The 11,940-nt window shown below is 38.0% G+C and overlaps 1 protein-coding gene across 1 annotated transcript; it reads right to left on the bottom strand.

Annotated features, from left to right (window-relative positions):
- Positions 1-87: 87 nt before the first annotated feature.
- LOC104091783 (protein OPI10 homolog) lies at positions 88-3,643 on the bottom strand. Its single transcript, XM_009597199.4, has 3 exons — positions 3,399-3,643; positions 894-1,027; positions 88-822 (listed from the first exon to the last, which is right to left on the bottom strand). The coding sequence occupies exons 2-3, from the start codon at positions 994-996 to the stop codon at positions 362-364; spliced, it is 564 nt and encodes a 187-aa protein (XP_009595494.1). The 5' UTR covers positions 997-1,027; positions 3,399-3,643; the 3' UTR covers positions 88-361.
- Between the last annotated feature and the right edge of the window lie 8,297 nt (positions 3,644-11,940).

Here is an 11,940-nt window from a genome sequence, read left to right as displayed (position 1 = left end):
TTCCTTGCCTTTACCTTTTCTCTTTACTCAATTTACGAAAAAAACGTTCTGAACATAATCAGTACAACAAAGAGAACTGCTTTACACTTTCCACTGCAATTCATATGATATTATTGAGACTTTTTTCTAAAAACCAACATTAGACAATGGCTACCGCCCAAAGTTAACCATATTCTGAAAATGAAACACCACAATCCTACAACAGTTAACCAGGGGATGAAAAAGACCCAAGGATTCGCTTTTCATTGCTAAGCGCATTATATTTAGCACCTAAGCATATCAGTTGCCCTCATATTCTCATCACTATCCTCCAAAGGAAAATAGTGGAACCTTCAAACATGAAATATACGTCTCACTCGAACTACAACGCGAAGCCCTTCAAATATTCTGGATCTCGCTTTGCTCGTTCCTGGAATTTCTTGAACCAGCGATCCAATATATCCATAGGCACCACCAGCTTACTGCCATCCACCCCACAAAACGACTGCATAAAATTGAACAAGTTTTCACCAACTTTCAATGCCAACCTCTCGATTTTCTTCTCTGCAGTGACATCAAGGGAGGGAAGTGCTGCAAGGTCCTCAACTGAGACACCTATCTTGGCAGAGACTGGAGTTGCATCGGCAGTGAGCTGCAGTTGGCCACCGGGCTCTGGCCAAGGGAGCGACAGCACGGCAGAGGGTCGTGTCAGCGTGACTGCACCACAAAAGAGGAAAGGTGAGCCAGGGGATTGGATATACACAGCGAGGGCCTTGTCTGGTGGCAGCGTGAAGTTGTTGATGAGGAATATGCAGACTTCCCGAATTGAATCGTATGCTTCCCCTGCACGCGTAACGTTAGAACTGTCAGGCGAAAAGCATAAACAGTCTTCGATTGTGTGTGATGGAACTTACCAACAAAGGTGTTCATGTCAAGGACCCAATGGGTTGTGCCAATTTGAGCAAAGGTGGAGATATCCATAGGGAAGCTTCGGTTCGGGAACACCACTCCAAACATTGTTAGTTACTTTATTTCTTGTGCCTTTTTCCTGATGAGAAGAAGAAAGGAACTGCGGTTAGGAAATAGATTTTCACAGCATCTAACCAACCACAAGCAGATGTTTCGAATTGATTCAAACTCAGAGCAACATCTGACCGACCACAAGCCGATGTTTCGAATTGATTCAAACTGAAAACAGCCATAAGATATCTGAAGTTGCACAAAACTGCCTAGATTGTAGTTTTAGGTAAAGATCATAATCTAATTTAAAGTTGCTACTTTGCGTTCCACACAAAAACAATGCAAAATTAAGTCACACTTGCTCACAACCTTTGAAATTATGTTAGCAAAATGCACAATGAAAAGAGAAAAGCTCATATATTCTTGCAAAAAGCCCCAAAAAGACGCATCTGATACTGCTGCATGGCCTAAACTTACTTTAAGAACATAAATCAAAGAATGCAAGAAAGGAAAATTAGGGAGCAATCTAAGATCAAAATCTGAAAGAAAACTTACCCGCACACGACACTTTACACCAAACTAATGGACGCAAGATGTGTCTTGCATGTACACTTTTATTATCACACAACGACTAAGTTTTATTACTACAGAACGATTAAGTGATATGTATTCTCATAAATTTGACTCCAAAGATAAATTGTTCAGTTTGGTGTAAACATCGGGTGCGTATAAAGTATACCTAGGAAAACACTAGGGACCAATCCTCCTACACCAACTCTATTGGATTAACCAAAAGGGTGGACAAACTACCCCTCTTTCTTTCTAGAGTACAAAATTAGATTTAAATATTCCCAGGAGTCGGGACAACATTTGGGAGTCATCCTTTTACACCAACTCTATTAGATTAAATAAAAGGGTGAAAAAACTACCTCTTTTTTCCTTTCTTTCTATAATACAAAATTTGGACATGATAATATACAACGCAATAAACCAGTTAAATTTACAATCATACGCAGTGTTTTAAAAGGCGTGGGCGTAAGGCGGGGCATTTTACATGTGGCTCAGCGGGGCGTAAGCCCCATAGGTATTTAATTTTTAATATTTTATAAAATAATATAATGACAGTTAATATTTATAAACAGGTAAAATTGCATAAAAATTGAAGAAAACTATATATATGTGTGCTCCATCCCCACACAAAACTAATCAAAACAATCTATTATACGTTACTTACAATCACAAGTAATTTGAGTCTAAAAGAATAAAGTTTTCTATATGGAGGAACAAAAAGGATGATTAACCTGCAATTTGAACTTTGAATTTGCTGCTATGAAGAAAAATGTAATTCTCTTTCTATTTGTAAAAAAAATTAAATATTCGTTGCTTTTGGGAGATATTAGCAAACTAGTGGATAAGATAAAAAATTGGGAAAACCATGAATTAGGGCTTAAATCAATAAAAAAAGTCTTTACTTTTAAATTTAATACTTTTGAGTTCCTTTTTAAACCTTTTGAGTAATTACCAAACTGACTTTTGAGAATTTGGGTATTATATGAATGACTAATTCAACAAATTTTGTTTTAATTTGAAAAAGTCTCTGGGGCTTACTCCTTACTAAAAAAAATGCGCCCCGAACGCCCGGGCGTACGCCTCTTGAGACTTTCGCCCCACACCATCGCCCCGGGGCGTACCCCGGGGCTCGCCCCAGAAACGCCTTTTAAAACAAAGATCATACGTAATAGCATTAATCCTTGTTCACTTTTCAACTCTGGAAACATCAAAGCATGTGGAACTAGGACATAGAAGTGTAAACGTGTAAGTTGAACCAACTAAAACATACAAATAACACACCAAGGACATTAAAAAGGGAATGCTGATTCAATATAAAATGATGTGTTAACAAACTGGTTTACAGGAAACTGAAAGAAAAAAAACCCATGAAAACTCATCTGTGATCCGCATAAGGAGGAAATTTTCTTTAGCAAGATAGCCCCTTGAAGGCACACTTCACGCCAAAATGGTATAGTGAACTTATCACATCCCCTTTTACAACATCCAGATTTTAAACCTAGCTCTAGCACAAATTCACAATAATTATGCCATACTTGAAACTACCATAGCTCTATGAGGAGGTTTTATGGGAAAACCATCAGCTAAAGACAGAGCTTAATAAGCTAAAACCCACAAAATTTCCACTGGAATCACCATAAAAGTAAATCAATACACTAAGCCTCAATCCCAAATTAGTTAGAATCCACCATATGAATTATCTGTATCTATTTCATTCTACTCAGGTCATAATTACTCCCAAACTTTAAAAGATGATTCTTATGGCAAGTTCTTTTCCAGACTAATTCTGACCCTTGAATACAACACCATATAAAAAAAAAGGAAAATAATTGACAGTTAATAACAAAAACAGAATGTAGAGGGTACTAAAAATTGAGTTGATTCTGTACCTGAAGTTGTGAATTTGTCCCAGCTATACAGCGACGGAGAAAATTAATGGGTACCTTTCGATTTTAACATATATGATAGGGTTTTTGGTGGGTTTATGCAGACGGAAGAAAAGGGACGAAGATAGAGGAACAACAGATTGAAGATGTTATGTAGAAATGACGGGAAGATGAAGTATAGAAATCCAGAAAGATCTAGAACATTTGCAGTCGACTACGTTTTTTTTTCCCTTCATTTATAGTCGACTATAAGTACTTACCAAAAAAAAGATGCAAGTATAGAAAGAAAAATTTGCATTAGAAAGCTTTTTTAGAAACTAAAAACTACTCTAAATTCCTAGCCTTACTGTAATAACCCGACCTCTCTCGTTTTGTGAATTTTTGATTCCTATAGGTTGGAATTATAATTGTAAATATTTACGGGCACTTTATTTGATGGTCGCCATTTAATCTGTACTACTTTTAAAAAAAAGTTTAACTAATATCCAAAGTACAAATAATTTTATGCCTTTTCCTCCTTTTTTTTTTCTTTTTCTTATTTGTCTCTGCGAAAACGAAGGTGACGATGGATTTACATGGAGTTTGTGAGCAAATTTTAAGGTGATTTATAATATTTTATAGTAGTGAGTTGTTGTGACATTCCTTTCTTTGCTATTGCTTAAGGCTTCTTCTTCTTCTTAATTGTAAAATGAGTTTGTTAGATTTATTGTTATTTTGGTAAGTTGATGAATGTGGTTATGTTCTTTATGATATTTGGAGGTTATGTTTTAATTGAGCTCATTTGAAGTAGGTTTAGGTGTTGAATCATGTGTTGGATTGTTGAAATTCGAAGAACAAGTTTCTATTTCTGGATAATTTGCACTTTAGACCCATTTGGCCGTAAGTGCATGAAAACATTAGTTGCACTTCAAACTTATTTGGCCTTAAGTGCATTTAAGTGTAAAAATTACAATTTAATTTTAATTGGCCTTAAGTACATTACACTTCAGACTAAAAAAATTTTCTTTAACTTTAGACCCGATAAGTCTAAAGTTGATCCTAAAGTGGGTAGATTTGTAAAATTTTGTGCTAAGTGGGTATAACTTCAATGGTGATCCTAAAATTAGGTATAGATGCAGATGCCCCACTATAATTTATGACTTACCGGTACGATTTAAGTTGAGGCCGAACAAGTTTAGACACTTTCACGGTCAAGTTAAAATTTAAAATTTATAAGTGATAACCTATTTTGTATAAGTAAATAAGTTTATAATATATCATAATTAAGTAAAATTTTCATATGAAAATAGCTGCTGAAAATGTGATGTTTAATGGTGCTAGATCACGATTGCGCCTTTGCCTCGCTTATGGGCCGGCCATCGCAATGGCAAAGGACTGGTCGCGATAGCGAGGGATAGTCAACTTTGTTGACTCTTGCAAATGTCTTCAGCGTGTAAAAATTGAACGAGGCGCTCCATTTGGTCGCCCCCATTTAACCTATACCCATTTATTTTAAAAGTTTTAACTTGTACCCACTGTTTAAACACCTTCAATTCCTCCTTCCTTTTTAGAATGCTGAAGAATTCTAATTTTAATTGCTACTGAAACACGAAAGCACGAGTTGATTCCATGTGCTTTTACTAATGGTCTTGTTTTATATGAGTATTGTTTTTCAAATTTCCTGATAATTCCATTATTCTAAGGCTAAAATATATAATAAATAGTAGTTAGCAACTAGATCTTAATGACAACTTGTCATTGTTGTTTTAGAACTTCAGTTCTAAGAATGCTGAAGTTCAGCAAATATAAACAAAAACTTCAGCTCTAAGAATGCTGAAGTTCAGCAAATATAAACAAAAACGTCAGCTCCTAGAATGTTGAAGTTCAGTAAATACAAAATAAACTTCAGTCCTGAAGTTCATGACAAACATAACAAAGCTTCAGCTAAAACATGCTGAAATTCAGCAAATATTGAACAAAACTTCAGCTAAAACATGTTGAAGTTCAGCAAATACAGGACAAAACTTCAGCTAAAACATGCTGAAGTTCCACAAATACAGAACACAACTTCAGCTACTAGAATGCTTAAGTCCAGCAACACATGATGTTGTTTTATTGAATTAAAGTTTGCCATTTGCACTATGAACTGAAGTTTGCGTGATTGCTTTTGCAAGTCAGGCCAAACTTCATGCAAAAATATCTGAAGTTTTGCTACACTTCAGGCAAAAATTTTTGCTACTTCAGGCCCGTCTGCCTGAAGTTACGCAAAAAGTGGGTACGCTTGTAATTCTTTTTGCAAAGCGGGTATAAGTTAAAACGTGACCCAAAAAGCGGGTATAGATGCAAATTCCCCCCTTCAGCGTGAACACAAGAAAGGCCCAACCAGATTCTTCCACTATAGTGAGGTCTTAGTTATAAATTATCACGCCCCCAAAATCCCACCTAAGATAGTCGTAATGGCACATATTCTCTAAAATTAGGTAAGCCTAATATTCATGAATAACTTAACAAAAATAACGAATTAAGATGATAAAATAAATTGATAAAACTCATAATAACTCCCAAACAAAACATCTGTAGCAAAATTTCCAAAACGGGTGGAACTGAGTCATAAGCTCTATACAACAACAACAACAACAACAACAACAACCTAGTAAAATCTCATAAGTGGCGTCTGGAAAGAGTAGTGTATATGCATACCTTACCTCTACCCCGAGGGGGTAGAGAAACTGTTTCTGATAGACTCTCGGCTCAAGAAAACGAAAAGAGATAATATATCAATACCATCAATAAAAACCATAGAAATAATAACATCACACGAACCTCATAAGCTCTATAGAAATAATCTAGAAATCTCTAATACAATACTGTCTAAATAGAAGATAAACAATATTAGGAGTAATGACTGAATGTGACTCCGAGGCCTGCGGACGTCGAGCAGGTATACCTTGAAACCTCCAAAAAGATAATTGAACAATCACTGGCATCCGACACAGGAGGATGTACCTGGATCTCCATAAAAATGTGCAGAAGTATAGTATGAGTATACCACAACGGTACCCACTAAGTATCAAACATAACCTTGGTAGAGTATGACGAGGCCAGGTCAAGACACCTACTGTCACAGCCCTAAATTCACTCCGTAGGATGTCGTGATGGCATCTAGTCTCTAAGGCTAGGTAAGCCTATCAATGCGGAATAACTGAATATAAAACTGAAATTTAATCCTTAACAGTCAAATAAATAAAAACTACAATTTAACAATTTCAACTCCCAAAATCCGGTAGGAATAAGTCACAAGCTTATAAAAAAAATTTCTCAATGTCTCTATATATCAGAGTCTAAAGAAAATAAAGAAGCAACATAATAAGGATAGAAGGGGACTCCGGAGTCTGCGGACGCTGACAGATATACCTCGAAGTATCCGTACACATGTAGCTCACTGATATCTGGACTGGTAGTAAGTACATGGATCTGCACAAAAAGATGTAAATAAGCATAGTATGAGTACACCACAGCGGTACCCAATAAGTGCCAAGCCTAACCTCGGTAGAGTAGTGACGAGGTCAGGTCAGGCCCTACTGGAATAATAAAAGACATGGTGAAATGTTAAATAATGTAATAACAATAAATAACAATGGAAATGAATCAAGTAAGTAGTATGTCACCATTAAATTATACAGAATAAGGGCAAATAATACCTCATGGAAAGAAAATAAAAATTTACAATTTTAAGAAAAATCACGACAATAATCAAAGGTAAATGCATCCATAAAGAAATATCAACAAGGGCACTCCCGAGGTACCGCCTCGTAGTCCCAAATCATAAATAATTTCACAATATCTCATTTTCTTATATCACCACGGGAGCCTTCACATTTAATTTTAAAGAAAATATTTTTTCCGAAATAGCATCATGCGTTTTAGCCACCCTTATCACACCGCATGATTTCTAGTAGTTCCCCTACTAGCCACGCGTATCAAGCCACCCTTATCTCACTGCATGCGTTTCAACACCCAGACCTTATACCACCGCATGCTTATCAATATCACAATATATCATAATTTATACCTCAAGTGTCCAAATATTTTAACTTGCCAAAATAAATCAACAACAAGAATATTTTCCACAATAAGGAGCTCACGGCTCAATCACAATAAGTACAAAGTCTCACAAAATATTCAGCAAAATAATATCCATTATTTTCACAATACGGAGCTCACAGCTCAATCACAATGAATACAAAAATCTTCACAAAATATTCAGCAAAAATAATATTTCTACAAATTTAACATCTTGACTTAACATCAAATTTTTAAATGTAAAATACTTTATTTTTAATAATATTTAATTAAAAAAAATTCAACCTTCAAATGATGCACAGAATAAAAGAAAATAAAGTTTCAACTAAACAAGTAAAACAATTAGTAGGAAAAATGTCAGGCAAATTTAAGAATATAAAATAGATCAATGATGATGAATATAATAAGATAAAATAATTTAATTAATATGCATCAGTAATCTTACATAATTTAAAGACATAATCTTCCATATTTAGCCCGTGCACACACTCGTCACCTCGTTTACATGACTTTCGACACATTAGAATTATCACATCAATACCAATCCTAGGAAAAATTCCCCCCACACAAGGTTAGACAGGTCACTTACCTCAAATCGCGCTCAATCAGTCAAATAGTATGCCTTTTCCTCGATTTTTTGACTTCGATCGGCTCGAATCTAGTCATAATTAATTCGATTCAATCAATACAAATTGTAAGAATAAATTCCATATGAAAATATAAATTTTCTACAAAAATTCGAAATTTAACCCAAAAATCGCACATGGGGCCCATGTCTCGGAACCCGACAAAAGTTACAAAATATGAACGCTCATTCAATCACGAGTTCAACCATATAAATTTTACTAAAATCTGACATCAACTCGACCCTCAAATCTTCAATTTAAACCAAGAGGGTTTTCTAAATCTTCCAACATAATTCACCAATTAAATGTTAAAAATAACCATGGATTCGAGTAATTTGACCAATAATGAGTTAAGAACGCTTACCCCATTATTTTCCTTGAAAATCTCCTGAAAATCACCTATTCCCGAGCTCCAATTTGGTAAAAAGGGAAAATGAGAACTTAAACATTATGTCCAGTGGTTTCTTCTTCGCGAACGCGTCCAGTGCCTCGCGTTCACGAAGCACAAATTTGCTGCCTAGAAATTTCTTCATCGCAAACGCGGCCAGTGTCTCACGTTCGCGAAGCACAAAATGTTGATTTCTTCTTCACGAACGCGATACTGCCCTCGCAAATGCGTAGGCCAAAAGCATGAAGTCCAAGTCTGCCCCACTCTTCTTCTTCGCGAACGCGACTGCCCTCTCGCGTTCGCGATGCACACTCACCCAAACCTTCGCGAACGCGAAGAACAAATCTTCGTCTGCCTCTAGGTACTCTTCGCGAACGCGAGACCTCCCTCACGAACGTGAAGAAGGAAACCCGTAGCAGCAGTTTCAAGCTCTAGAAATGCGCCGAACATGATCCGAATTACGCCCGAGGCCCTCGGGACCTCAAACAATCATACCAACAAGTCCTAAACACATCAAATAATGCTAAAATCACAAATCACACCCCAATTCAAGCTTAATGAAACTTAAGAATTTTCAACTTCTACATTCGATGCCGAAACCTATTAAATCAAGTCCGATTGACCTCAAATTTTGCACACAAGTCATAAATGACATAACAGAGCAATGAAAATTTTCATAACTGGATTCCGACCCCGATAGCAAAAAGTCAATTCCCCAGTCAAACTTCCAAACTTAAATTTCTATTTTAGTCATTTCAAGCCTAATTTAACTACGGACTTCCAAATAAAATTCCGGACACCAAAATCACCATACGGAGCTGTTGGAATCATCAAAATTCTATTCCGTGGTCATTACATATAGGTCGACATCCAGCCAACCTTTTAAACTTAAGTTTTAAACTTTGGAACTAAGTGCTCCAATTCATTCTAAAAACTTCACCAGACCCGAACCAATTACTTCGACAAGTCACATAACAATTATAAAGTACAGAATGAGCAGTAAATGGGGAGATATGGCTACAACTTTTAAAACGACTGGCCGGGTCGTTACATCCTCCCCCTCTTAAACAAATGTTCGTCCTCGAACGGGTTTAGAATTATACCTGGAGTAGTGAAAAGATGAGGATAACAGCTACAAATATCATGCTCGGTCTCCCAAGTCGCCTCCTCGACCGGATGACCCCTCCATTGTACTTTTACTGAGGCGATGCTCTTCGATCTCAACTTTCTAACCTGTCTGTCCAAAATGGTCACTGGTTCCTCGACATAAGATAGATCCTTGTCCAACTGGACTGAACTGAAGTCTAACACATGAGATGGATCGCTGTGATACTTCCGGAGCATGAAAACATGGAACACGAGATGAACTGCAGAGAGACTAGGTGGTAGTGCAAGTTTGTAAGCCACCTCTCCAACTCTCTCAAGAATCTCAAAAGGTCTGATATACCCCGAGATCAACTTGCCCTTCTCTCCGAACCTCATAACACCCTTCATAGGCGAAACTCAGAGCAAGACCCGTTCACTAACCATGAATGCAACATCACGAACCTTCCGATCTGCATAACTCTTTTGTCTAGATTAAGCTGTACGAAGCCGATCCTGAATCAATTTAACCTTTTCCAAAGCATCTTGAACCAAGTCTGTACCCAATAGTCTAGCTTCGCCCGGCTCGAACCAAGCTACTGGAGACCGGCACCGCCTACCATACAAGGCCTTATACGGAGCCATCTGAATGCTTGACTGGTAGCTGTTATTGTAAGCAAACTCCGCAAGTGGCAAGAACTGATCCCAAGAACCCCCAAAATCTATCACACACGCACGAAGCATGTCCTCTAGTATCTGAATAGTGCGTTCGGACTGCCCGTCCGTTTGAGGGTGAAATGCTGCACTCAACCCTACCCGAGTACCCAACTCTCGATGTACGGCTCTCCAGAACCGTGATGTAAACTGCGTACCCCAGTCAGAGATGATAGATACCGATATGCCATGAAGCCTAACAATCTCGCGAATGTAAACCTGAGCCAACTGCTCCGAAGAGTAAGTAGTAAACACAGGAATGAAATGAGCTGACTTGGTCAACCTATCCACAATTACCCAAACTGCATCGAATTTCCTTTGAGTCTGTGGGAGCCCAAAAATGAAATCCATAGTGATCCGCTCCCATTTCCACTCTGGAATCTCTAACTTCTAAAGCAATCCACCCGGTCGCTGATGCTCATATTTCACCTGCTGACAAATTAGGCACCGAGCTACATATTCTATATGTATTTCTTCATACGCCTCCACCAATAGTGTTGACTCAAGTCCTGATACATCTTCGCGGCACCTGGATGAATGGAGTACCGCGAACTGTGAGCCTCCTGGAGAATCATCTCACGCAATCCATCTACATTAGGTACATATTGCCTGCCCTGCATCCGTAATACACCATCATCTCCAGTACTGACTTCCTTGGCATCACCGTGCTAAACTGTGTCCTTAAGGACAAGCAGATGGGGGTCATCATACTGACGCTCTCTGATACGATCATAAAGAGAAGACTGGGAAACCACACAAGCCAAAACTCGGCTCAGCTCGGAAATATCTAATCTAACAAACTAGTTGGCCAAGACCTGAACATCCAAGGCTGAAGGCCTCTCAGCTACTGGTAGATAGGCTAAGCTGCCCAAACTTTCCGCCTTATGATTCAAGGCATCGGCCACTACATTGGCTTTTTCGGGATGATAGAGAATGGTGACATCGTAATCCTTAAGCAACTCCAACCGCCTCCGCTGTCGCAAATTAAGATCTTTCTATATAAACAGATGTTGTAGACTCCGATGATTAGTATAAACCTCACAATGGACACCGTACAAATAATGCCGCCAAATTTTCAAGGCATAAACAATAGGTGCTAACTCAAGGTTGTGGACCAGATAATTCTTCTCATTTATCTTTAACTGTCTGGACGTATAGGCAATCACCCTACCATCTTGCATCAGCACTGCGCCGAGTCCAATGCGCGACATATCATAATACATAGTATAAGACCCTGAACCTGTAGGCAATACCAATACTGGGGCTATAGTCAAAGCTGTCTTGAGCTTTTGAAAGCTCTCCTCACATTCCTCGGTCTACCTGAATGGAGCACCCTTCTGGGTCAATTTTGTCATAGGTACAACAATAGAAGAGAAACCCTGTACAAATCGGCGATAATACCCCGCCAAGCCAAGAAAACTCTGGATCTCAGTAGCTTATGACGGTCTAGGCCAACTCTGCACTGCTTCAATTTTCTTCAGATCTACCTTGATCCCTTCGCACGAAATTATATGACCCAAGAATCCCACTAACTCAAGCCAGAATTCATACTTTAAAATTTTTGCATATAACTTATTTTCTCTCAAAGTCTGAAGCACAATTCTCAAGTGCTGCTCATGATCCTCTCAACTCCGGGAATACACCAGAATGTCGTCAATAAATACAATGATGA

The sequence above is a fragment of the Nicotiana tomentosiformis genome, chromosome 5, assembly GCF_000390325.3.
Source record: "Nicotiana tomentosiformis chromosome 5, ASM39032v3, whole genome shotgun sequence".
Taxonomy (NCBI): domain Eukaryota; kingdom Viridiplantae; phylum Streptophyta; class Magnoliopsida; order Solanales; family Solanaceae; genus Nicotiana; species Nicotiana tomentosiformis.
This window is presented reverse-complemented; position numbering and strand designations above follow the sequence as displayed.